This window comes from Electrophorus electricus, chromosome 9, assembly GCF_041902795.1.
Source record: "Electrophorus electricus isolate QZ-2024a chromosome 9, ASM4190279v1, whole genome shotgun sequence".
Lineage (NCBI taxonomy): Eukaryota > Metazoa > Chordata > Actinopteri > Gymnotiformes > Gymnotidae > Electrophorus > Electrophorus electricus.
In genome coordinates, this window is record NC_137505.1 from 17,342,286 (window position 1) to 17,368,355 (window position 26,070).

The 26,070-nt window shown below is 42.7% G+C and overlaps 3 protein-coding genes across 4 annotated transcripts; 1 reads left to right on the top strand and 2 right to left on the bottom strand.

The window, feature by feature from the left end:
• The first annotated feature begins 1,315 nt into the window (after positions 1–1,315).
• On the top strand, positions 1,316–13,772 carry dcbld2 (discoidin, CUB and LCCL domain containing 2). Of its 2 annotated transcripts, XM_027005160.3 has the most exons (15): positions 1,316–1,665; positions 3,510–3,734; positions 5,216–5,353; positions 7,330–7,381; positions 7,468–7,540; positions 8,633–8,766; positions 8,980–9,020; positions 9,233–9,448; positions 9,534–9,658; positions 10,095–10,242; positions 10,338–10,460; positions 10,779–10,872; positions 11,171–11,217; positions 11,492–11,605; positions 11,721–13,772. In XM_027005160.3, exons 1-15 carry the CDS (start codon positions 1,563–1,565, stop codon positions 12,092–12,094), a joined length of 2,007 nt encoding a protein of 668 aa, XP_026860961.2. In that variant the 5' UTR covers positions 1,316–1,562; the 3' UTR covers positions 12,095–13,772. The 2 variants fall into 2 exon arrangements, with proteins under 2 accessions (XP_026860961.2, XP_035378818.1); XM_035522925.2 differs by lacking the exon at positions 3,510–3,734 and having other exon boundaries at positions 1,317–1,665.
• Positions 13,773–14,790: 1,018 nt separating this feature from the next.
• On the bottom strand, positions 14,791–19,514 carry tmem30c (transmembrane protein 30C). Its single transcript, XM_027005157.3, has 7 exons — positions 19,158–19,514; positions 17,903–18,016; positions 16,813–16,920; positions 16,486–16,576; positions 16,248–16,391; positions 15,940–16,152; positions 14,791–15,656 (listed from the first exon to the last, which is right to left on the bottom strand). Exons 1-7 carry the CDS (start codon positions 19,353–19,355, stop codon positions 15,469–15,471), a joined length of 1,056 nt encoding a protein of 351 aa, XP_026860958.1. The 5' UTR covers positions 19,356–19,514; the 3' UTR covers positions 14,791–15,468.
• Positions 19,515–20,009: 495 nt separating this feature from the next.
• cmss1 (cms1 ribosomal small subunit homolog) lies at positions 20,010–22,592 on the bottom strand. Its single transcript, XM_027005158.3, has 9 exons — positions 22,528–22,592; positions 21,911–22,023; positions 21,722–21,793; positions 21,324–21,456; positions 21,161–21,220; positions 20,921–21,023; positions 20,689–20,837; positions 20,494–20,582; positions 20,010–20,192 (listed from the first exon to the last, which is right to left on the bottom strand). The coding sequence occupies exons 1-9, from the start codon at positions 22,574–22,576 to the stop codon at positions 20,109–20,111; spliced, it is 852 nt and encodes a 283-aa protein (XP_026860959.2). The 5' UTR covers positions 22,577–22,592; the 3' UTR covers positions 20,010–20,108.
• Positions 22,593–26,070: the final 3,478 nt, after the last annotated feature.

The following is a 26,070-nucleotide window of genomic DNA, read 5'->3' on the forward strand; positions in this document are numbered from 1 at the left end:
TTAAAAAAAACCACAAAATTACATATTTAAAATGAATTTTGGATGGCTCGCGAATGGGTAGTTCAGTAACATGTATGCTTGAAGATTTTGCTAACTGTAGTTCATGATCGTTTCCACTATGTGGCGCTCATATGTCACTGAAAACGTTTCATGAAAGATTGGGACCACATGAGGGCGTGAAACGTTAGAATGTATGTATGTTATAATGGCACTGTATGAATGTTGCTGTGTCGTTTTTACTTCATCACACACGTCTGTGTGGAGCAAAACTGATAAGATAGCACTTATGGCTGAAGGTCTCTGATTCACTACAGAAGCATGTCAAGGAGAGAGAGAGAGAGAGAGAGAGAGAGAGAGAGAGAGAGAGAGAGAGAGAGAGAGAGAGAGAGAGAGAGAGAGAGAGAGAGAGAGAGAGAGATTGTTTTGCTGTGGAAGATAGAGTAATTGGTTGCGTCAGGGTCTTTTGATAAAGAAGCGTCCACTAAGCCTGCGCCGTTTATCAGGCTGACATTTTGTCCTCTAGGCCTGCAGTCAGGACAAGTTTTCGGAACGAAAAAAAAAACAATACATCCAAGTGATCCCCTTTATAAATACATATGCTACATGTCTGATTCTGGTGCTGCAATGACATGAACTTATTTTTTTAAGCAACAAGTTTCGGGGGGGGGGGGGGGGGACGGGGGGGGACTATTTCGAAACCTGTGGACAATAAAACTGCTAATTCGGTTTTCCTACTGCAAATAAGGATCGTATGGGTTGCAAAAGTCGCCTCTTCCAGTACTTCAAGCTCTACGGTTTTGATGGAGTTATTTTGTGTAGTTATGTATTTTATGTACATAAAAATTATGCACATCTCAATATGGTTTTCTGAGCTTGATCTTTTACCTAGTAGTTCTCGCCCTCTGTTGCTCTAAACACAGCTGACTCACACGAAGAGCTTAACAGCAAGTCTGTTCTGTTATTCAGAAAAGTACTTTATATCAAAAGGTCCCCAGTTCTGCTATTTGTAAATTGAATCTTCGACAGTGCAGATATAATATAGCCCTTCTCCCTCTTAATACGTCAGACAAAAAGTATACTTAAGTCTACGAGGAAATGAAATCTGCGTTTATTTATGATAATTTAATGACAAGTCTCTTCATTCCTTCGCACAACAAAAGCATAATAAACCAGACGCCTCGTCTGGAAACTTTGCCGACGAAGACATCCCACCCCGACATTATTGATCAGTGTGTAGGGTCTGTTATGGCAGCCGAGGAGCGGACAGGCCCACCGCGAAACACTCTACTAGGGGCCGCTGTGCGGTGGGAGGAGCGTAAGTGAAGGAAGTCGTCTAACAGATTGGGGATGTGTCTGAATTGAAGAGCGAGCAAGAACCGTGTCCTGACGGAGTGCCGCTAAAATCTGTTAGGGCCGGATACCGGAATACTCGAGGACGCGGCGACAATACGGAGAGCACCGACGGCGACTTATGCTACCCGCAGTTTAGGCCTGTCGCGTACACTTTTTGCCGTCCGGCCCGGTCGCGCAGTTTGCATTATGCATTCGGACTGCAGACTGCGATGGATGCGTCGCTAATGGTGGGGAGAGGGACCGGAGGGGCTGCGGTCTTCGTCCTTATCATCACCCTCTTCCTCTCTGCAAGAGGGTCCCGGGCGCAGAAAGGTATGTGCACTTCGCGCGTAGTTTGGTGAAAGTTTTTCGAAAGGGCCCAGAGCGGTCCACCCCCGCGTCCACTGGCCGCTCCGCCTGCTGCGGTTTCTGTAGTCGGTAAGTGGCGGTTACACCGTCGCGCTGCTCTGCGGAGAGCTGAATGCCTTACATGGGCCACGGCCGCTTCTCTCCGGTCCCAGATATGTTGTTCGGGCTGTTTGGAGGGTGCTCCGGAGACCACGGTCAAAGAGCGCCGCACACCCGAGGAAAAGACGGTTGTCTTGTGTAAGAGGGTTTCAGGTGATCACAAGAGGGGGTCGTACCATTTGGTGGAGTTCAGAGCGAGGGGGAAGGGCCGGGGTCCTTCGATAACGGGAAACACTGCGGTAGATGTGGAGCAGTACTGTCTGTAAAGCGCGAGTCATCGGGTTATCTACAACGTGGGAGTTTTAACGATTTTTATGCACTAGTTTTGCAGTAGAAAAAGTGAACATGTGGTGCATCGTGTGTGTGTGTGTGTTGCGTTGTACAGAGAGCCTGAAGGGTAGATGAGGATGTTTTTGCTTTGAGGGCCTGGAGATTGTCCAGTACCGGTTACGTAACAGCAGCGCGAGAGGATTCGTTCGGTGCATAACCGCGTGACAGGCTGTGCGATCAGCTGCGATCTTGCCAGGGTGCGTGCGTGCGTGCGTGCGTTTGTGTGTCTCAGGGAGAAACCGAAACGTGATACCCACTTAACAGCGCGCTGTGCTGATGTTGCAGTAAATGTCTCCAATAACATTTGACCGTGTGATCACTTAGTTCACATGTACGAGGCAGACAGTAAAGTTTAATTGGAAGGTCACTACAGATGTAGGCCTCACGACACCATTAGCTAATGCAAAAATCCATTTACCTGCCACCTCCGCTGATGGAGAAGCCCATTATATGATGCAGATCTGTTTGTCCTCCCCAAAAGTAATCTTTTTAATTCTACTTCCTTCGTGCTCAAAGTTGCTTAATTGTAGAGCTCTTGTTGATTCAGTAAGGATTCACATGGTGAAGGGAAAATAATGATTTATTTCTTCAAAACTTTTTCATACATTCATAGTATATTTGTACTTATACTGTGTACCAAACTACTGACTCCTGCCTACACTGTAATGCATCTGTGAGCACTGTTTCTGTGACTCCTGCCTACGCTGTAATGCATCTGTGAGGGCTGTTTCTGTGACTCCTGCCTACGCTGCAATGCATCTGTGAGCGCTGTTTCTGTGACTCCTGCCTACGCTGCAATGCATCTGTGAGCGCTGTTTCTGTGACTCCTGCCTACGCTGCAATGCATCTGTGAGCGCTGTTTCTGTGACTCCTGCCTACGCTGCAATGCATCTGTGAGCGCTGTTTCTGTGACTCCTGCCTACGCTGCAGTGCATCTGTGAGCGCTGTTTCTGTGACTCCTGCCTACGCTGCAGTGCATCTGTGAGCGCTGTTTCTGTGACTCCTGCCTACGCTGCAGTGCATCTGTGAGCGCTGTTTCTGTGACTCCTGCCTACGCTGCAATGCATCTGTGAGCGCTGTTTCTGTGACTCCTGCCTACGCTGTAATGCATCCGTGAGCGCTGTTTCTGTGACTCCTGCCTACGCTGTAATGCATCCGTGAGCGCTGTTTCTGTGACTCCTGCCTACGCTGCAATGCATCCGTGTGTGCTGTTTCTGTGACTCCTGCCTACACTGCAATGCATCTGTGAGCGCTGTTTCTGTGACTCCTGCCTACACTGTAATGCATCCGTGTGTGCTGTTTCTGTGACTCCTGCCTACACTGTAATGCATCTGTGTGTGCTGTTTCTGTGACTCCTGCCTACAACATGTGTGTTGTAGGGGATGGCTGTGGGCACACGCTGCTGGGCCCAGGCAGCGGCAGCCTAGCGTCTCTAGGCTACCCCCTCTCTTACCCCACGCATTCGGTGTGTGAGTGGGAGATCAGGGAGAGGGGGGGGCACACACTCATCCTGCACGTGGCCGACCTCGACATCGACACGCAGAACTGCCAGGTGTCCTACCTGCGGCTGTTCAACGGCATCGGTGTCGGCCGGACGGAGATCGGTGAGAGAGGCGCTCATCACTTCAAAGCTGTTTGCTTTTACACTGTAGTCATGGCAGTAAGCTGCTACACCTGTAAGCTTGCAGACAGGCGCCAGGGGCGCTGATTTAATATTCAGTCCTTATTGCACTGACATTGTGGACAGCCACCACATACAAAAAAAACCTTTTACGAATTGCTCATTTCTTTATTGTCTGCTCTGACAAATTTCAGGTGTGCTAAACAAGTGTTCAGTAGGTGTACTGATCAGGCATGATATTCATAAATATGTCACATCCTGTGTTACCCCTCTGTTTTAGGATGTTAAAAGGAGCAAAATAATCACTGTGTGATATTCTGTCATGTTCCAGTCCTATCGAATCGGATCGATATCAGCAAATACTGATGTATCGAATATCGGTGAATACATTAAGGAAACAGATCCGATACCATCACAAATTCAGCCTGAAAATAGCACAGTTCTAGCATGTCACATGATATCAGCTGGGCTAGTTTGGGCTACAGAGATTCTTTGTAGCATTTTCTTCTCATTAACAATAAAAAATTGTGTTAAAATTCAAATATCCATGCGCTCACACATGTAATTTTCATCGGTATCATTTTGATAACCCAGTGTGTGGAACGGGCTACCTACCTTCATATGTGAGCATTTAAACAAGACAAAATAGCATTTTAGCACTGTTCTCTACCATATCCATGACCAGCAGTGATTTCTTTAGAGAAAACAAAGAAAAACATTTCCAGTTTGGCTGTGAAGTAAAGTAATTTCAGTACGTGTGTGTAAATTATGAAATTAGAAATGTGTGCATGTGGATGTGTTGTGAGGGTGGGTACAGTAAAGCTGAGAACCAAGCAGGTGATAACCAAGGTAGTAAATATCATCTCACTAAGAGACACTCATGGTAAGGCAATGGAAGTGAAAAATCAAATGCTGTAGTCTTGTTTAAAAAATGTTAAAATGTTTTTAATTAATTTTAACGTATAATGTCATATCCCTTCATGAAATCTGTAAAATATCATATATAATACATCCCACACAAAACAATTACCCCAACCAACTGAACTACAGCTCTGCAGTGGTTTTTAATGAAAAAACATTGACTTAGTATTTATTGGGATACATTCAAATGCAAGATATTAATATTGGATCAGTTCAGAAAAACTGGTATCCACCTCTAGAAGTAACTCATCTCAGGGTTTGCTGTCATCCAGTAGGGCATTATTCCTTTTTTAAAAATTTTTTTTATAGTGGCTAACGATTGCTGCCATTTTTGTTCGTCAAACTGAGACAGACGGAGACAGTCGCTTCACCCAAGAGCACTTTAGCACTGTGCAGACCCGGACTCTAAAAAACCAACACGGCGCCATGCTGGACATACGTTCTAACAGTGGCAGATCTGCACTTCTCTGTGAACCACTCAACTATGGTATACTGCACCCAATAATAAGCTTCGGTCCACTCTAACCCCTCCTCCTTCTCTAGTCAAGCTCTGTCACGGAGATGTGAAGGGGCCCAGGGTGGTGGAGTCAGCCAGCCACCAGGTGACGGTGCAGTTCATGAGCGGGCCACATGACCACGGGCGTGGGTTTTTCCTCTCCTACGCTAGCAGCGAGTATCCAGGTAACAGCCCCGCCTCCCGCTCCGCTCCACTCCCTCTGTGACTGGCTCTGCTCCCTCCACAGCCTGCTCACTCACACTCCTTCAGAGCCTCTCATTTTTTGCACTTTCAAGCTAACTGTCAATGTCCACAGCTAATCGATATAATGGCAAAGAAATATGAATTTTTAAAAGTGTCATTTATTCTAGATATGCCAAGCTATGCCTACTTTGGGTGCCAGTTTAAGCATTGGGTGTCAAATGTTTAAGCTTCTTTCAAAGTGTTTTTTTCTTACTGAGTGACACAAATACAAACTTCCCACAAGGCATTTGAAGTCAGAACTCAGTTTGAGCTTATGGGAAGTTAAACTAGAATCATGGATTTTAAAGTTATTGGGCTGTGTGTGTGTGTGTGTGTGTGTGTGTGTGTGTGTGTGTGTGTGTGTTTGCATAAGCCTGAGACTGTACCTCTCACAGGGCTCACTAGGAGTTGCCATGACGACTCCTTTGTGTGTTTGTACAGATGAGAGGGAGGGGCCTTGTGTGAAACTGATTATAGGAAGAGGGAGAACCGAGAGAAAAACAAGAGAATGTCAGAGACTGCTGCATGACCCTTTAGCTTTGAGGTGTGGCTGCTCATCACTTTTTTGATGGGAGGCACTGCAGACATAGTGGAGTCAAATATCCCTTTATGGAGGGGGGGGGGGGGGGGATGATGGAGAGGATTAAAACCTCGTTTTAGTTTTCCGTGCCTCTTGAGGTAGGGTGTGCCTGTGACACCGTATCACTTTGGCCTTAAGCTCGAGAAAAGGATGATGGAGGAATAAATAAATAAATGTGTTGTCGGAGTTAAAGGAAGTGATGTCAGCTGGAGGTGGTTAAGCATACCACTGTGTTATAGAGATCAAGAATTATTTCACTGAACTATTTTGTGAGGAAATCTAGAATACAACGTGTTTCTCTGTATTATCCTCATGTCTGTACATTGTTAATGACTGTCCAAATTGTCTTGACTTTGGTTAGTTGTGACTGAAATAAGTAAAATGTTTTATTTTACTTCTGTCGACACTGGTTTAGGTTTTTTGCCATTTATAAAGATAATAATTTTGTAATTTTCCAAACTTTGGACAGACCATGCACACAGGTTTAATAAGGTACTTGGGAAAGCATGGTACATCCTGTGCTTTCACATCCCTGGAATTCCAGCAGCTGTGCTGGGGGTGGTTGTGTGTGTGTGTGTGTGTGTGTGTGTCTGTGTGTGTGTGTGTGTGTGCGTGCTTATGTCTGTCTTGCTCTCCCAGTTGCTTTCTTAGTCTGAGTCAAGTGAGGGAGTTATTCTGTGTGCATGTGTGAAGGGAGAGGTGGGGGTCTGTGTGCCTGAGAGGCAGAGATCCTCTTTCTCTGATGAATCAGGAGGAGAAAAGCAAACAGTGCCAGGCTTGTGGGTTTGAGTAATGGACAATATGATACCACACACTACCACAAGATATATCTTACCTTCCTGTCACACACCACACCCGCAGACATAGAGTCTCACACACACACACACACACACACACACACACACACACACACACACACACACACACACACACACACACACACACACACAAATACACACACACACACACACACACACACACACAGTCTTTCTGTGGCTGTTGGTATTGATCTTTTCAAGGCTTTTATCTATATCCTCTTTTTGAAACCTAATATACTGATACACCCCTCCAGAGAGAACTGAGGTAAAGATATGCAGTAAGTAAGATTTTTATGCTTGCTAGAAACCACAAGTAAACACACACACACACACACACACACACACACACACACACACACATACACAACAGCAACTTTACTTATGCATAGATCAATGCTGTCACCATGACAGTGGACTGAACACTGGCATCAGAGAGAGGAAGAGAAAGAAAAGATGCGTGTGGTGTTGTGTGTCAGGGAAAAGCATTGTAAATGGTGTGACTTCTTACTCTTCTTTCCAGATCTGATCACCTGTTTGGAGAAGGGAAATGACTTCACTGAAGCTGAGTTCAGGTACATAAATATGTTCAGGCCTGCAAGGAAGTGGGTGCATACGTGTGTATGGGTGCACGTGAATAGTTTTCTTTCCTTCTTTCCAGTAAGTTCTGTCCGGCGGGGTGTCTGACTGACTTTGGAGAGGTGTCTGGAACCATACCCCATGGCTACAGAGATGTAAGTTCACACACACACACACGCGTCTAACACACACACATGCTCACTCGCTCTCACTCATACGCGGCTTACACTGCGACAAAAGCTCTTTGAATCCATCTGTTTCACTCTTTCTCACTGTCTCTGAATGATGACCTCATGCTGTCTTGGCTGCATGCTAGATCATTAATGGTCCCATGCTGATGATCTCATTACAGGCGTGGTTGGCCATTCTCAAGGGACTGTATGAAATGTTAAATATGTTTAATCTGGTGCTTTGACTGCTTGGTTGAAATAAATAATTTTGTGAATTTAGGGCTTCTTGGTGGTGGGGAATTAGGGTGACTTTTGTCTTCACATTACTTTGCTGTGTGTGTGTGTGTGTGAGTGGGGTGTATATCTGTACTGTGTAAGTGAGAGTCTCTATGGGAGATGTTAGGTCAGTATTTGGCTGAACAGTTTTGTAATACAGACCAGCTGACAGAATTAAGCCTTCCTCTAGAGATCTCCAACACCCTGTGCATTACTGTGGGCCCCATATATATATGTGCACGTGTGTTGAATGCACACGTATCTAATTTGGATGGTGGGTGTGTGCAGTGGCAAGTGACTGAAGCTGGTGGTGTTTTTATTTTGCCAATAGGAAGTGGTGTGTGTTTGCGGTGCATGTGTGTGTGTTGAAAGTTTGCCTGGTGTCTGTGGTCAGTCTGCGGTTGAGGGATGGAGAGAGAGGGAGGGAGAAAAGAAATGTCAATTTTAAAACAGGGCTTGCCTCATAATTCCAATACAAGTCCGACAGCGCCTATGGGAAGCGTGTGTGCGTTTGTGTGTGTGTTTCCATCTGCATTTCTGTGTCATTGTTTGGGTATGTGTCTTTGTAATTCAAACTGAATTCTGCGGAAAGACTGAAGTGGCAACTTCACAACAATAATGTCAGCGTTCCATTTGCTCCCAGGATGTGACATCACCAGCCAAGTCAGTCATCTCTCTGTCTTGTGGCTTATGGCTCAATTAGTCTGTCTCAGTCATCTCAGTCTCTTTTCCATTCCTTCTCTCTCTCTCTCTCTCTCTCGCTCTCTCTCTCTCTCTCTCTCTCTCTCTCTCAACCTCCAGTCCTCTGGGTTATGCCTGGCTGCTATCCACGCTGGGGTGGTGTCCAACAGTCTGGGGGGGAAGGTCAGTGTGGTGAGCAGTACAGGAATCCCGCACTATGACAGCACGCTGGCCAACAATGTCACCTCCGCGGCGTAAGTTGCCACCGCCTGACTGACTGCTCTCCTTCCATTGTCCTCTTGCATACTCTTTATTCACAGACACACGCAGGCAGGCTTATTCTTGATACATTGTTTACTTTCCCACTTTTGCCCTTGAGGTATCCGCATTAATACTGTAGAGGATGAGTAACTGATCAATATATATATTTTTTTTCTCTTACGCTCCATCTTTCTCTCTCCCCAAAGAGGGACCCTCTCCCCGAGTCTCTTCACTTTTAAAACCAGCGGTAAGTCTGACTGAAGATTCACATGGAAGACTTACCGGAGTTTACTTACAGCAACTGAATGACTATCACTTGAGCCCAGCCTTTGTAAGCGTGTATTAGTAAACAGCTAACATTGTCCCATCCTCCTAGTGGAAAGATGAAGTCAGATATGCATGCGCTCTCTAAATAGTGCTTAAGAGGAGATTTCGTTTGTCTCTGTGCTTCTCAACCAGGCTGCTATGGCACACTGGGTCTGGAGTCGGGTGTGGTCAGCGATTCTCAAATCTCCACCTCCTCTGTGTGGGAGTGGGGTCGTCACGGCGATGAACCTTCTGTGTGGGCACCCTCAGGGGCTAGGCTGAAAAGGGCAGGTCTTCCGTGGGCAGCAGCCCACGGTGACACAAAACAATGGATACAGGTGGATCTGAAGAGAGAGAAAAAAATAACAGGTAAAAGAGTGAGAAAGAAAAGATAAGGGAAGGAGAGAGTTCTTTTGTTGATGGATGCTAATAACCAGTCCACCCCCTTATTCAGGAATCATCACCTCTGGCTCCACCCTACCTGAGCACCAATTTTATGTTTCTACCTATCGTGTGCACTATAGCAATGATGGACAGGACTGGAACGCTTATCAGGATGTAGGCTCAGACCAAGACAAGGTAGTACACATGCATAATACCATCTCCTTTCATTCTAGCTTTTTTGGCAGTTAAGAAAATTTACAGTTTGTGGCAAGAAGTGGATGGGGTTTAAGAGCCCAGCCATTTAAATGCGCTTGCTAGTCGTTAATAATGAATGGCCATTGATTGGTTGAGAACTTAATGAGGAGCTCATTGATTGGTTACAATTAAGAAGAGGGCTGTAAACCTTTGTTGTGTCAGTGATGCAGTACTGCGTTGTGAGGGGTCTGATAACACTAACATGTCACTGACAGTGAATTGAGCAAATGAATGTAAATTTCAATCTTGTCTACACACTGAGTGTCTCTCTTGTAAGAGCACAACAAATCATTGCCCTCTGATTCAACACATTATGAATTAACTTGGGTAAAGACCAAATGTTTTGTTGCAAAACATGACTGTATTGAATTTATAGGTTTTCCAAGGAAATACCAACTATCTTCAAGAAGTGCGTAACAACTTCATTCCACCAATTGAAGCACGGTTCATCAGAATAAGCCCCTCCCAGTGGAACCAGAGGATTTCCCTTAAAATGGAGCTGCTTGGCTGTCAATTACATATAGGTAAGACCAATCACATGTATGTAAAGTTAGAAATAAGGCATCAATTTAGAATGATCAACTTTATGAAAGTGCATTTTGTTCCTTTTGTTGGCCAGCGAGGCCACGAATATTTTACCCAGCCCCTCCTCCCAAAAGAAGCACTGTTCCTCCGCACCAGGAGCCGACTACATGCACATCAAATGTTCGGAATATCACCGTGCCCCCACAGACTAATAATGGTAAGAAAAAAAGTCATTGTATTGTATATTGTGAGATCCTGTTATAATTCAGCAATTCAGCAGATCATAGACATCGATTCCTGCTTCTTTCTGATTGAAGCTTTGCCACATGTATGAAACCTATGTCCATTCCCACAAATTGCTTTTTTAAAAGTAGTTTCCATCATTATTTATATATTTATTTGAACCTTTCTGATTGCCATTTGCTTTTTGGTAAGAACAGCTCTCACAATGGGTCACGTCCTGCCGTTCTGTCGCCAAATTGCCCCGACGATAACCCCATGTGCCCCGTGGTGTTGTATTGTGTGCTGCTTCCAGAGATGGCACTGGTGGCGGTGTTGGTGCCCGTGCTCGTGGTTGTCCTGACAGCTCCTGTGCTGCTGGTGGTGTGCACGTGGCTTTGGAAGAGCAGGTCAGCACCGCACACACTGCAGTCTGTTTGACAGTAGTAACGAGCCTGACAGGAGCAGGGTTGTGGAAGGATTGCCAGTGATGGCCAAGCCTAACGTAAGCCCGTTTCAAACCGTCAAAATAAGCTGAGATCGGATGTTACCGAAAAAGGGAACGTCTGACTTACCGGGTGGCTCCAAAGACTGCTTTAGCATGTATGCGGAAGATGATTCAGCACATACAGATCATCTATATATGAGATGATAATATATACAAGAGGATTTTAACTCCCCCTATTGGTTCACTGTGTTCTGCTTAAGGAAAAGCCCTGAAGTGACCTATGATCTTCCACACTGGGATCGAACAGGTACACGTATCTTTACACACTCATTATGTTGGCTGGAATGTCATTGGCTGTCGCTCAGTGGTTAAGGTACGTGACTAGTAATCAGAAGGTTGCCAGTTCAAGCCCCACTACAGCCAAGTTGCTACTGTTGGGCCTGTGAGCAAGGCCCTTAACCCTCAGTTGCTCAAAGAAATTGCGCTCAGTCCAAATTATAAGTTGCTTTGGATAAAAGTGTCAGATAAATGCAATAAATGTAATGTAAAAAAAATTATATATACGTGTGTGTGTGTTCTAGTATGGTGGAAGAGCATGAAGCAGCTGTTGCCCTCTAAGTTGGATGGGGAGGAATGTGTGCGTTATAGTTCTTCTGCTCCAGCTGACCACCAGAGACCACGAGTCGAGCCTGCAGGTATACACACACACACACATTCAGCCTGTGTTAACAACACACATGCATATAGAGTCTATTGTTGGCATTCTTTTCTTTGGTCATTGTTTTTATCCTGTTCTATCTGTCTCCCCAGAATATGCTCAGCCGCTGGTAAGTGGTACCATGACCTCTCTGGGTCAAAGGTCAACATTTAAGCCCGAGGAGGGAGCCGACCCTGAGTACGACGCACCCTTGACCCCTGAACAATATCACGCCTATGCTGAACCTCTTCCTGCTTCTGGAGCGGAGTATGCCATTCCCATCACCACTGACAGAGCCAATCACATATCAGGAGGTGCACTGCCTTTCTGTGGCCATGGTATAGTGGCCCAAACAGACTGTGACCAATCAGGGACGTCCATGTATGACACACCCAAAAACATGTCTGACCAAGCTGCACCCACAGAGGGGCAGTTATACCAGGTGCCTCAGAATTCCAGCAATACCCCATGCCAGGAAATAGACTGACCAATCAGAGCGCAGGGCCCAAATCTGAGTTAAACTTTGACCCAAAGAAAGACTACCGTCCTGAAAAGAAATGCAGACAAGTGTGACAAGTGCGAGTGCATGTTTTACTTTATAGCCGTATGTGCAAATGTCGTTGTTCTGGTCTCCTCAAATAGCATGCCATACCAGTCCTATCACTGAAATAACACACAGGAATGTCTGAGAGAGTGAGTTAGGCAGGGAGACCGCTACACTACTGTTTTAGTGGATATCTATGTGTGGATCTGTGTCAAAATGTTGGTGGGTGTGTGGGTGTCTAGATATGTAACTGTCATTAAACTGTGAGTCCCTACACATTTTCATTAATCCTGAGAGTCAGTCCTTAGATTTACTCAGAATTTTTTTCTGGTAATATTTCACCATGTTTTGGGTAAACATTAGCAGCTGTATGACCATGGGATACTGTTTATTTAATCGGCTGTAGCACAGGTAAATGGATTACTATATGCTGGTTCTCCTGTATGATTTTACAACCTGCATGTAACGCACAGGTATTAGCCTAAATCCTTACCTAGCCTCTTCTAGCTAGCTCTACATCTGAAAATGACAATTTCATTTACACAATCACCAGTTTGCTGTTCATCGCTAATTTAACCTTTGTGATGAACAGACTAATCAGGCTAAGCAGTAATTGGTATAAGATGGTTAACGGTACAAATCATTTTTTGTCAGTTCATTCTGGGAGCCATTCTGGTCCTTGTCTGTTCAAAAGCACATTTCTTTAATACACTTTTACATCCATCACAAAGAATGGGAGAAACCTGTGTCACTGTTCTCAACACAAATATTATTTCCTATTTATTTGAGGGGTTTTTTCCTTTCCTGCTGAGATATTTCAGCAGTGCAGAGTGCCCAAACCACTAGCAGACCGTGGCTAAGCTACGCAGCACTCATGAATGCACTGTTGTCATAGATACACTGTTGCCGTGGGATGTCTTGCCAAATGTGACACTTTTGTGCTGATTTTTAAATAGTACGCCAAGATGCCGACATCCATGCCTGATTGAATCCACTGATGGCTTTAAATACATTACATAGCACATTGGTCTCAAATAATGCCAAACAGTGATCCAACATAATCAACTGACAATGTAATATTTTTGTGAGACAGAATGTTACCTTGTGATGAGATTTGTGCATGCTGACCTAAATGTCATCTATTTAAGGTGTGATTTTTCAAACCTGAAATCTGAGGGAACACCTAAGGCAACAATGACCATATCTCAACCTGACGGAAGCCTGTAGTCAGAAGAGAGTTTAAAAGGGTTTTGCGGTACTAAATGTTCAGAATATTAATGGGAGCAGAGCATCTGTCTTGCTGAGCTTCTAAAATGGTGAACTTTTTAGTGTGTGTGCTTGGTCTTTGTGTCCTACTGTGTTTCAGTGTCCACAAAGTCTGATTTTATTGATATTAGGTGGGTCTGAGCTCTGTGTCCATATCTGTGTATGTTTTTGTGCACTGTATTCATGAGTGAGTGAGCGTGTGTGTGGCTATGTAGCTGCATAATTTTGAAGAGTATGTGTGCACTATTCACTGTAAATGGTTTTCTGAATTATGGTTGGTACTGTAGAATGACTGTATAGATTAAAAAAAAGACTTTAAATGAAATTGAAGTTTTAATAAAAATATAATGACAGATTCTGGCTTCATAGAATATTTTAGACAATCTTGGAATAAGAATTTATTTAGAATAAAAAAATCCCCCTACAGTCTACATTAAATCCTATGCATATAAGTGTACATGCATGTGGGCTTTTCATATTCTTAAAGAAATATTTAGCATGTTGAATCCTCCAACAGTTTATAAGGGGCAATTTTAAAACGATACATCTTCGAATTCAAAGGTTTGGCAGGTACATGTCATGGTTTACTGAATTATGTTACCATGCTGACCTCTGCTGGAGAGAAGTATTAATTACATGGAGTGCTTACCGTGTGGTTATTCTGGTCTGATATTGCAGCTCCTGTGGGTTGAAATCACTCCATGGATAAGTTATGTGGCCTTACTGATGAAAAGGTCATCATCCACCAACATATGTTCTCAGTCAGAAGAAAAATATTTATTTTTAATACCTTATCAGTTCACATTATGACACCAGATTCTGACTCAGAGAGAAACAAATGTGCAGTGCTGAGCTGATACTGTGAACAGAAAAAGAGAACCCCTGCCTTTGCAGAAGTAGTCGTCTCTCCTGTATATCTCCTACATATCTGTAACCCAAACAGGTGTTTGCAACAGCACTGTTTGTACACTTGCTTCATCTCTGAATAGATTACCAAGAGTGGGCTTAGGGTGTGAATCTAACAGGCTTTGGGTAAGACATGATGATGGATGGATGTGGGGGGGTGTTGGTTTGAACATCGCCAAGACTGGAGAGTTGCTGGGCTTTTAATAGGCAGCAACCTCAGTCCTGCACACAACGCACCTCGATAAAATGTTTGCTTTTTGTGAGGTGGCTCTTGGTGACTAAATGCTGGAGATGTCGGCTGGCTCAGGCTATAACCATAAATCCTCACCACATAGAAAACCGGTTAACATCACCATATAACTGTGGGGTACAGCAACCAATTTTGGAACACAATTTCAACAGTAGGTGACCATGAAGGTTATGACTAGGTCTGTACACAGTAAACAGCCAAAGGAGTTTGAAGTGGAACACATCAGGACTAGATTGTGTGGTTTGATAAATCCTAGATCTAAATGCACCACCTTGATGATAGACTAGGTGCAGCATACAAAACACAAGGCAATGGACCCCTTCATGAATGATTACAACCATACAGACTGGCAGTAGAAGTGCAATGATTTAGCATTAAGCTGACACACACTAGGCCCACATCGATGCCTTGATTCCAAGGCATACTTTAACACGGCAGGGGACCAGGTTCATCCATTCAAGGCCAGTGTGTACACCTAAAGGAATGGGTACTTTCATTAAGATAATGTTACCTTGCAAAAACCTGTCAGGAATGGTTTATGGAACATTCAGGTGAAACACATTTAATGACCTGGCTGACAATCTCCTAGTCAATTCCATTTATCAGCTTTGGGATGAATTCAAGTGCAAGACCTGTAGAGAGGAGCATCCACACATCAACCCTGGGCAGTTGTGTGAAGCGCATGTCTGCACAGTCAGCTTTAATTCCAGGATTCTACTGGACCCAGTTGTTAATTCACTGATGCAATGTCTGTCAACTTTTACTAAAGGTGGCTAAAAGGTGGGGCATTGTAAGGAAAAAGGCATTTCAGTTTTTGAGGTCACTGTATGCCTCTCCATGATCATACAGTCCTGTTTAAAGGCTTCTCTGTCCCTCTTCTTCCTCTTGCATTCTCTTACTCCTCCATGTTCTTTCCATCCCGGCCCACCTTCACATGGATCACAGTGAGAACGATGGCTGCTATGAATGTCATCCCACTGCTCACTAGGTATGCGATGGGCAGGAAATAATTCTGGCCCCCAAACCAGGTCACTGTGGAAACAACCACTTCTTTCTTGCCCTGGAAGTATTGGACGGGGAAATCTGGGTCAGAGGTCAAGGATCAGGCTGGCTTCTCTTCTGAGACATACCCACATTTATACTATATCGTTTTATCTGAATGTAGCCAGCAACAAACAAAGGAGTAATTAGTGCAGTGTATGAGTATACACTATTTTAATTAATTCACTGAATTCACCACCTAGGCTGACAACACCCACAACAATCATAAACCAATAAGAATGTTTTCCTGACTGCTAAAAAAAATTTTTAGCCAATAGAATTGGTATCATCTGTGAGTGACATGCGCCAGATGTAATGAGGATACTATATGTGATGATGATGCTGTAGTTGCCGGCGGGCAGGCCATGTGAAAAAAGGGCGTGGGCACGGTTGAGAATGCCGTAGAGCTTTTTGAAGTTGGGGAAAGCTGCCTCTCTCATCCACACAATCAGGTCATCATTGATGAAGCCATTGTTGTTGGGATCTTCAGGGTCTAGATCATATACTGGTCGTTGCCAGTACAATGGTTGTGCTGTACCTGAGGCCAAGTGAGAGTTTATGAGGTTTTTGTGTGTGTGTGTGTGTGTGTGTGTGTGTGTGTGTGTGTGTGTGTGTGTATGTGTGTAGTCACACCTTGGAAGGCCTCCTGGAGTGTAGTGTTTGTTGGAGGGTTGTGGAACTTGATGTTTTTGTCTGTGTACCAGGTGATGCCCCTCCTGTGGAGCGGAACAGTCACCGCAGGCCCATCCAGCTGATGATACACCAATCTAAACGAGTCTGGGATCCAAAACAAATAACCAAACAAACCTGAGCCCCAAACATTAAAAATAAATCAGCAGGATGTATTGTCATTCTAACAAACAAGTCTTACCATTGAACTTGCTGTTTGCTACAGCGCCGCAGGGAGCAATAGGCAGGCCGTTCTCATCATAAGCAAATGGCTTGCAGTACGTGCTGGGGAACTGCAGGAGACATGACATGCCAAAACATTCAATCGGATGGTGGTATTAATGAACACAGCTGAAACCGAGGAGTGAGAGGGAGGGAGAGAGAGATGAAGGCTTATGCACACACTCAGACTCACGGGGTCCGGAATTCAGGCCCCGGGGCAATTCTTGGCAGAAAGAGAAAGAGTGGAAGGAGAAAGAAAGCCTGAGGTGGTGAGAGATGGTGGGAGGGAGAAGGAGATGGAGAGTACCTTCAGGCTCTTCTTCCTCCCGACCAGCTGGGCATCATCGCGGGAGTCCATGTACCGGCGCAGGTTCTGGTGGAAATTAATCAGGCCGTAGTAGAAGAACACATCCCCCTGAGTGAGACAACACGACATCACGCATGTTTTCTCTCGATCCCAGTAGGACCTCACTGGTACAAGGATAAGAGCATGTATCAGCAACTTAAAACAGGGCAAACTGTGTGACAATGAACCCCATGTATTTCACGAATTCCATGAAAAATAGTTTTAAATGTGATGCGCCATGGGTGTATTGTTGTGAGTAAATAATATTAACTTACAATATACTGTGAAAGCTTAGCTGTTAATGTGAACAACAGTGTTTTGATTAACACATGCAGAATTATATTTACTGTGGAGCATTATGGTACGTGTTATTTTTTTCTTCATAGTTCTTATAGCAAACAATAAAAATTAAAACTCAGAAGAATGAAGATAATGCTGGCAAGAGTACCAAGTTTTGGGTTTTTTATTTATTTTTATTTTTTTAAAAACATTCTTACACTTGGCAATTTTCTGCTGAAGCACACGGAACCATTGGAGGTGTAACTGTCTCAAACCAGGAAAAGAAATGTCTGCATAAGACCTGTCAAATGTAAAGGCTGCATTCTAGACCCTTGAGTCTAATGTGTAAAATTGACCTGTTTTTTAGATTTGTTTGGGCATATATGGGGCGTTTTCTAAGTTATTTTACCTGCATTTTTAAATTGCACATTTATACCTAGAAAACACATTTTTTAATGATGTAATTTTTTACAATGCCTGTTCATGACTGCATAAAAAGAAGCAGGAAAAGCCCTCATTCAACAAATAAAAAGTAAAATCACACTTATTAACTGTGTATTTTATTTGCAGTAATGTGTGTTCTCAAACATGACCGCAGAAAATAATATTAAATATGAGGTGCAAGAAAGCAGCATTAAAGTTGCTAGCTAATCACGAGGTCTTGGAAGGACAAGATGTAAGCCTTTGCTTTTATCAAATCATCTTTCTGTAACTATTACACAGACAGACAATCAGTATCTCATCTCTTCGGCCATAACTCACACAGACATACCAGGAAGGCCTTTGGAACTTTGAAGTTGGCGGTACATATGCAGTTCTTCGTAGCGTTGGCTGGGTACTTGCGCATCTCAAAGCATTTTTTACAGGATCCATTTGTATAGTCAACCTGTTAGAAAGAAAACGCACTCAAGGCAATATTACCAGGAGAGTAAGTGAGTGAGAGTGTGTGTGTGTGTGTGTGTTTGGTGGGGGGTTCAGACTACACGATGAATTTGTCTTTCATGTCGGTCACTGTGCCAGATTAGACAAGCATAGTGACATGTCTTGCTATGTCTTGGCACCACTACACATTTGATGCCAAACAACCACCGTTCACGTCCTTGCGCGAAATATAGGTCGTCAGGGAAGAGGGACAAGAAATGCTCCATCGGCTACAGAAGATATACGTGTGATGCTGGTGCTTTTGTGGTGAGAAAACGAGAAAAACAAAAAACATTAAAACACCGACTGGGGAGCCGTGCCTGGGTGTCAAGTGCCGTCTATCCTTCAAAGAGAACTTGAGATAACGTCAAAAACACGACATAAATGTAGCTAGCTATCAGGTTCGCTGTAAACAAACTGGATTTAGTTTTGCGAATTGTGTTCTTTGATAAATGAAGATACAAATGTCACCTATATCTCAATACAGCGGGTTTTACAATCACTAGAACTGAAATCAGCAGCCGTTTCCCTCTCTCATCACCATGGTTACATATGTGCATTGGCGAGCACTCGGTCGTCCTACTGGTCAGTCACTTCTACACGTAGAATTTGTCAGACTAGGCGTGAGAAGATACTCAAAAATATCTGACATGTTAGACTCTTTTTCAGGTTGTTGTGGGCGTCCCACACACCACATCGCTGTCCTTCGATTATGTACCACTACAAGACCTGTTTTTCGTTCCCGACGCTGGAAACTTCCGACAAATCGTGCCGAGTGGTGGTACTCTTGGTATGAGCTCTGCGGCTTACAACTGTGGAACACGGCCCTCACTGTATTTCAGCTAATGGCGACATGCGAACCCCTGATTTAGGTCTTAGCACATAAGTTTACAATCTACACACATACGCGAGTGCGTTTGTAAGTTTTAATCAGACTTGTTACTGTGTGCAACAGCAGGCTTGTATAAGAGCATGACAGCTTAAAAAAAGGACTACTTCCTGGTAGAACAAGTATACGACCTGTTTTTAAACATAAGACTTACAAGATATGGTTTATGTTTTATACATAAGTATTTGAACATTAATATAAACGTACACAGGCTCACCTTCAGCTGGTATGTGTTCTGAACGGTAATGAGAAGCCAGATTCCCAGAAGAACACAGATGAGCGAGAGGCCATAGAAGACAGACAGCACGGTATGTGGTGTCAGGGAGGGAGACCAGGCTGGTAGTCTCTGCTGTTTAAACGCCGAGTTATCGGGCCTTCTGGCGAATGGCCCTGCACCCACCTGATTCTTAGCCATCAACACACTGCCCACTAACCTGCGAGCTAAATACTGCTAGGTTTTCATCAAAAAATAGCTAAATGAAACCGTCTTTCACTAGATCTCTTCATCTGAATAGATTTCCCAGGATCCTGTACAGGTGCGTGAACTTTGGACCCAGCTTGTTACTCATTAACAAAATCCTCACATACACGCACAAACATTTATGTCCTACAGCACAAACAACCAGCTCTGGAAGCTCAGTGGTTAAGGTACTTGTCTTGTCAACTTGTAATCAGAAGGTTGCTGGTTCAAGCCCTGCCAATGTTGGACCCCTGAGTAAGACTCTTAACCCTCAATTGCTCAAGTTGTACTGCCATAATGGTAACTTTGCTTTGGATGAAAATGTCTGCTTTTTATGTGCACCTGAGTTTGATAAGCACTGCTCATTCCTGCCATCATATGTCTAGTTGTGTGCATGTGCCTATATATGGATGGATGTAATGGGATATTGTGATCACTCAGTTTTCCCCCTGTATGTAGAACACAACTGCTTGCTCATTACTTAATGGTAGGAATTCTTCTCCGGTAAGGGAAATAGGCACATCCTTTGTCCAATCAGACGAGCTTATTTTTAGATCTGAACCACCAGTGAAGTGTATTCTTTGCAACAGACACAGCTGGCTCTTTACATAAAATATACAACCTTTTAATAAAATCAAAACAAATGCACAGATGAAACGTATATTTTTGGAAGAGCAGTTGGAGGCAGACATGAATAACAATGCATACTTAGAACAGGCCAATTTTAACTGCACCTTCTTGGCACTTCTTAATAATGCCAGTCTCCATCAGCCTCACAAATTCTCCCTTCACCTGCAACACAGAGCAGAGAAAAGGGCTTGGGAGATGAACCACCTCATATAGCAGTTACTATTTCAGGGTTTAATATGGCAGCTACTGCCAGTCAAGCACTAATTCGTTCATGAGTTGTTTTGGCATTATACCCCATTTTATTCCATGTTATTGTACAGTCGTTGGTATTTTTATTTCTTACACATTATTAAATGCACATTCTTGATAACTCAATTTCTGTACATTTTATCTAATTTTCCGCATTTTGCTAAACATGGTGCATGACATGCTTGAACACTGACAATAAAAGTGTGTGGGGTACCTCTGGTATGTCCACCATCTTCCTTTGTTTCCTGTCTCTGTAGTTCCAGTCAAATACAAGATATCGCAGTGCCTGCAGATGCAATCCCTCTACCATACAGAGGTCAAGATTTAAACAGAAATAAATTGATACAATTGCAAACTAATGGAATTAAAAGCTAATGTTTCTTATGAAACATTAGACATGTTTACTGACCTTTTTCTATGAGGACGCTCACCCTGCCAGGGGTCCCCACGCCTATGTGGGTGACACCTTTACTCAGGAGCTTCATGTGCTCCTCTACTTTGATGTGTCTGGCAAAGAGCTTTAGTACTTTAGCCTGTCCCTTGAATGTTGTTAGCTGCCTTAAAATAACAAGGAGAAAGTCATTAACATCACATACACACAGAATCTTCCTAAAGCAGGCAGGAGGGAAGTCATTACTAACTTGATGAGTTCGATGGTTCGTAGTGCCGAACCACAGACGATGAGCAGTAAAACCGAGCTTGTCTGTGTGTGCTGCTTCTGTACTTTAGACCACTTGGGACAAACTGAGCAAGAGGAAAGTCAAAGAAACAAAGCAATAAAGGTTTTAAGCTGTGGAACACGGAGATCCTGCTTCTGGAAGTGTGAGATCAAATTTCTCAGCTGTGATTTTTGTAAGGACATACATAGGTGTGTTACACACCTTCTTTGAGGTAGGATGACAGGCTGTGAGAGAGATCATTACTCATCAAGAAGCATGATTCTGAAAGGAAACATGCACAGCTAAAAATATATCTTGCACAGGTGCATTTTCAGAAATAAAACACGTAGCAGCATTTAGACTACTGAGGCTGATGGTGACCAACCTGGTAGGAAGCGCTCTTCCTGTTCAATAACAGACCGCGTTGCTCCAAAATGAGACTGCAGGAGGCTCCTTAGGTCAGCTGGAGAGCCTGGTGCAGGATCTGAACTGGCCAACACATCTGTAATGGTCTTCTTCTAAACAGAGGGGTGAATGTACTGCTCTTAAAATTGATGGTTTAATCACTGTTTCTAACAAGTATAATGCTAGATGTAGCCAATTCAACTGCATTTCCTGTTAACCACTCAGCACAGGAAAAACGTGGTGTTATGATAATTTAGCACATACACACACCTTCCAACAGAAATGAAGGCAGTTTGCTAACTGGAGTTGCAAGTTGTCAGTAATTTCTATGCATGCTGCATCAAGGTAACAAGAGCGCCAAGACAAGTAAACAGTTACCTTTCTCCGTCTATTGGGCTTTTTGGATCCTTCTTCTCCTTTTGCTTTTTCTTTTGTAACTAAGCATTCTTTCTGTAAAGAATGAAAAAGCGATTGTATCCTGTACCTTTAATCAAATAAGGTAATACATTTTATAATACGCCCATTCCCCTACAAAAATCGTTAACATGTCAGTTTGAGTATCTTTACTGGCTTCTTCTTGGCTTTGTCTGGCCTCGACGATGTAAGTTTTCTTTTCTTTGCATTCTGTTTTGTGTGCCCTTTTGCCTTTGGCTGCGTTTCCTCTTCTACATTTGACACATCTGGCAGAAACAGTAAAATTACATCAATTGACCTGCTATGTACTGTAATGCGCCTGCCAAACAATTACAAACAATCTTTTTCATATTTCTTTATTTTCTACTCGCTAATTAGGTTATAAATCAAGCAACTACAACCCCCAAGATGCAGTTCGAGGAAACAACGCACGTTTCGTCGGGTAATGAGTCTCGTGGAAATGTAGACAGTTAAAAACGGCTAAAAATATTAAAGCACATAAGATTGCTGTCCGAAACTGCTGTGTTATTAAAAAACCTAAGATTCTCGAAAGGGCAAACGCCGGTTTGTATATAAAGAAACTTATTTTCCCGGCATCTAGCTAGCTAACTAACGCTAATTAGCTATCCTAGCTACTGGGTAAACGCAGCTACGTAAATACGGAGAACAGACATACCTCCCTTTTAGAATAAATATCATGCAGAGTATCTAAATGTATATATTACAGGATGTCAACTGGTTGCATCTTGCGCAAATTTTAAAAAAAATACCTGAATAGTCCCCCTGAGTCCACCACTCGTTTCCTAAATCGTCTCCCATCGCTGCATGCAAATCTAGGCTTGGGTTTCACAGCACTACATTCGAAATTAAACGGTGACCGAAAACACAAAAACACAATATATGGCCGAATATATCTACAAGCTTCAGTTAAAATGTTTGATATTTGTGTTAACCTTTAAAGCACGTTTCCATATTCTCAAACTTGTAAGGAATCTGCCTAAAAACTAAAACATTTTGAAAATGAACGTGATATCGTGATGGCTTTATAAACAAATTAAGCCAGATGAAACAGAGTTTACATTATAGAGGTACAAGAAACTGTAGTGTTGTATACATTATACATTGGTCTTTTATCAGTTGTTTTTAAACAAGCATATATCAAGTGTGTGTGTTTGTGTATGAGGCTGCATGTGTTGTGTGTGTGTCTCTCTCTCTCTCTCTCTCTCTCTCTCTCTCTCTCTCTCACACACACAACCAACCAACTGACAAATATAAGATGCATTAAGATTGGGCTTTCAGTTGTAAATTCATTGAAATCTCCCACAAAGTTGGCCGCACAGAGTTCAACCTTCTACCACTGGGTGGCACTGACTTCTTGAGCCATTGCTGGAGCAGCAGTAACTCAGTTCTGCATAAATATCTGGATCATTCTGTGAGGAAGTCAGAGCATTTTAGTTCTGACTTAAAGGCTTTGTGTGTGTGTGTGTGTGTGTGTGTGTGTGTGTGTGTGTGTGTGTGTGTGTGTGTGTAAGAGAGAGACTTTCTCTGTGTGTATTTGAGAGTTTTTGTCTTCCCTGCTTTTGTGTCTGTCATCTCAGTGAGGGATGTATAATTCCCTTCCCCCATCTGTAATGCCCTCTTTTACTTTCCCTATCTAATTACTTATTCATCACCAGCATGAATTAAAAATCTCTTGATTTCCCTTCAACTAACAGCATGATGGCTTATTCAGGGCTTATGCTTCCCCCCTTTTGGTGGCACACATCTTACTTGAAGGCTTTTTTTAAAATGAAACATGGGTTTTTTAATGATGCTACAAAGACATACCTGGTAAATTCATTTTCGGAGAGAGTATCTGCATTCCTTCCTAACTATGCGAAGCAGCTAGAGCCCATAAACTTATTCCTGGAGGTGTGCGGCAGTCACAGGCTGGACTCCAATCCTAATCTACCCTTCCTCTCTTAGCTATAATATTCACATACATTTAAATATGTAAATTGTGTGCATTAACACTAATACCCTCTGCTGAGATGTTTCTTCTGAGACCAACAATGACAACACAGAAACAATGCTTTGAATCCCAGAAGACTGAAGACTATGCTTTGAATCCCAGTGTCTCATCTGTGTGGTTTTAAGACTCTCATACTGGGCCTTTTTATGAACTGTGTGATGGTCTTTGTTAATTGGCTCTGCCCATTTCAGTCTGCAAATGACCTAATTATTCATTCCCACCCTTGGTCTGAGATTTGTGAACAATTTAGGAAGGTTCTCGTTTCACCTCCCTATATTCTATATTTTAACAGATCTCTTTGGTTTTCTTTGAGTATATATGAGTATATATAATAGCAACATGCTCTGAAATGAAATATAAATGTGTTGGTATTACTTTTTAGAATTGGTACAGCAGGTTAATTAAAAAACGTAGTGGGAAATGAGGGAAGGTAGTAGTGAATACTAATGTAAATATGACCTTAATGTATATACACCAATGACACAGTGGTACCTAGCAGTGTAGTTAAATGGCAGAATGGAAAGGGACAGTGATGTGAAATCAGAAATAGTGGGATCAGTACGTCACAGTTTCTGGGGATCTTTAACACTATACTGATATTAGCCGATGGTCCATTTAAAACCCATTTGGACCGAGCTCTGGCTGAATGATGGGTGAAGAGGTCAGATCAATGCCTGTCCATGGGAAAATGGAGGGATGAAAGCAAAATTTTACTGGATTCTACATGATCCTCATCCTATCTTTCATCTCGACAGCATCTGACGGCAAATCAATATGGTCAAATTAGTCAGTGGAAGAACGGAACAGTAAAAGATGGCATGACACGAAGCTCAGACAGAAGCCTATCAGTATGTAAACATGAATAAATACTACTAGCCTGGTTAGACTATCTGGTTCATTACAGGTTTAGTAGTTTAAAAAAAACAATCAATTTGAAAAAAAAATTGTAATCTGTATAAATCAGTTGGAGAAAGGGTGTGAAACCAAAACATAAAAGAAACACAAGAATATGAAGAACCAACAGAATAAACACAGCCCTAAAGGCAATGAATGATTGATGATGCAGTGGATGCACACATTAAATTCCCCTGAAATGTAAGACATGTCTGCTCCCTAACATACTGTGTCCCAGTCTCATATGCCACTGGGCAAAACTTTATTAGTTGTTTGTTTGTTCAGTATCATTTTTCCATGCATGTGACATAAAATCATCTTGGTGGTATGCAACCTGGGATTGAAAATTGGATCCTGCTCTTAGTCACAAAGCATCATAAGTCATAATTGCGAATCTCTTCTATCTGATTTCCAGTCATGAATGTAATCAATGGAAAAATTCTTATAGTTATTTGTTCAGCACATCTTCCAAACCAAAGGCTGGTTTTATTGGCGCTCCACCCACCAATTCACTAACCCCTCCCCCTCGACTTTATTCCGAGCCCTGCAAACGCCACTAACAACAAGATGAACATAAATCTGGATTTGGAGATATGCACATTAACCATTATTCTTTCCAAGACAAGTTTTTCTGTTATGTCTGAAATCATTCAAGTGTTACGCGTCATATGTCCGTCCATGACACGTGATACACAGCTTTATGGCAAACCTCTGGACATTAGCATGATATGTTTATAATATCTACTACAGGCCTATGTGCACCATAGTGTGTCTCACTGTATGTATCTTACTACAAATATCTTTATGCAGTTGAATCAGTCTCAGTATTAAGCATTATGGCAATACATGACTTTTGTTCATAAAGCATAGAGGTCTGCCAAGCAAGATTACAATATAAATTGCATAATGTAATCAAATTATTATAGATTTTATTTTATTTTTGCCTGGCAGGTAATATAAAAGCACAGATAAGATAATTATGTTTATTAGAAGAATTTTGTCTACAGATATGTCTGAGCACCTCATACTTATCAATTTTTTAACTAATCATTCCTGTTGGAAAAATATGGATGTTTAAAACTTTACAGACTTAGTTAAAGAACTCAGGCCTCAGAGAAGATATCAATCCAAATTCAACTCATAATCCTTAAACATTATGTATCTTTGTCATCTTGCTTGGCCTAATCTGTGACATTGCACAACAATGAAATTGTGCAATCAGAGAACAGTTAGGATTTTACTGACTGAGTGGTTCAAAGACTGAAAGGTTCAAGGAAAGAATTTTGTAGAAAAGCTCAGATAATGTGTTATTATCCATATGATTATTCATATTGTGCGTACTGTATATTATAGTATAGCCATGATTAATAATGGATTTGTTGAAACTTTAAGGTTGTGTCCACCATTC

Excerpts from the sequence above, each read along its gene's own strand:
- dcbld2 (XM_027005160.3), top strand. The coding sequence starts at position 1,563 with ATGGATGCGTCGCTAATGGTGGGGAGAGGGACCGGAGGGGCTGCGGTC. Across the intron at positions 7,382-7,467 it reads TTCACTGAAGCTGAGTTCAG|TAAGTTCTGTCCGGCGGGGT; the intron begins GTACATAAATAT and ends CCTTCTTTCCAG. Across the intron at positions 10,243-10,337 it reads TGGCTGTCAATTACATATAG|CGAGGCCACGAATATTTTAC; the intron begins GTAAGACCAATC and ends TTTGTTGGCCAG.
- tmem30c (XM_027005157.3), bottom strand. The coding sequence starts at position 19,355 with ATGGCTAAGAATCAGGTGGGTGCAGGGCCATTCGCCAGAAGGCCCGAT. Across the intron at positions 18,017-19,157 it reads AGAACACATACCAGCTGAAG|GTTGACTATACAAATGGATC; the intron begins GTGAGCCTGTGT and ends TCTTTCTAACAG. Across the intron at positions 15,657-15,939 it reads CAGCATCATCATCACATATA|ATTTCCCCGTCCAATACTTC; the intron begins GTATCCTCATTA and ends CCTCTGACCCAG.
- cmss1 (XM_027005158.3), bottom strand. The coding sequence starts at position 22,576 with ATGGGAGACGATTTAGGAAACGAGTGGTGGACTCAGGGGGACTATTCA. Across the intron at positions 21,457-21,721 it reads AGCCCAATAGACGGAGAAAG|AAGAAGACCATTACAGATGT; the intron begins GTAACTGTTTAC and ends CCCTCTGTTTAG. Across the intron at positions 20,193-20,493 it reads AGATGGTGGACATACCAGAG|GTGAAGGGAGAATTTGTGAG; the intron begins GTACCCCACACA and ends TCTGTGTTGCAG.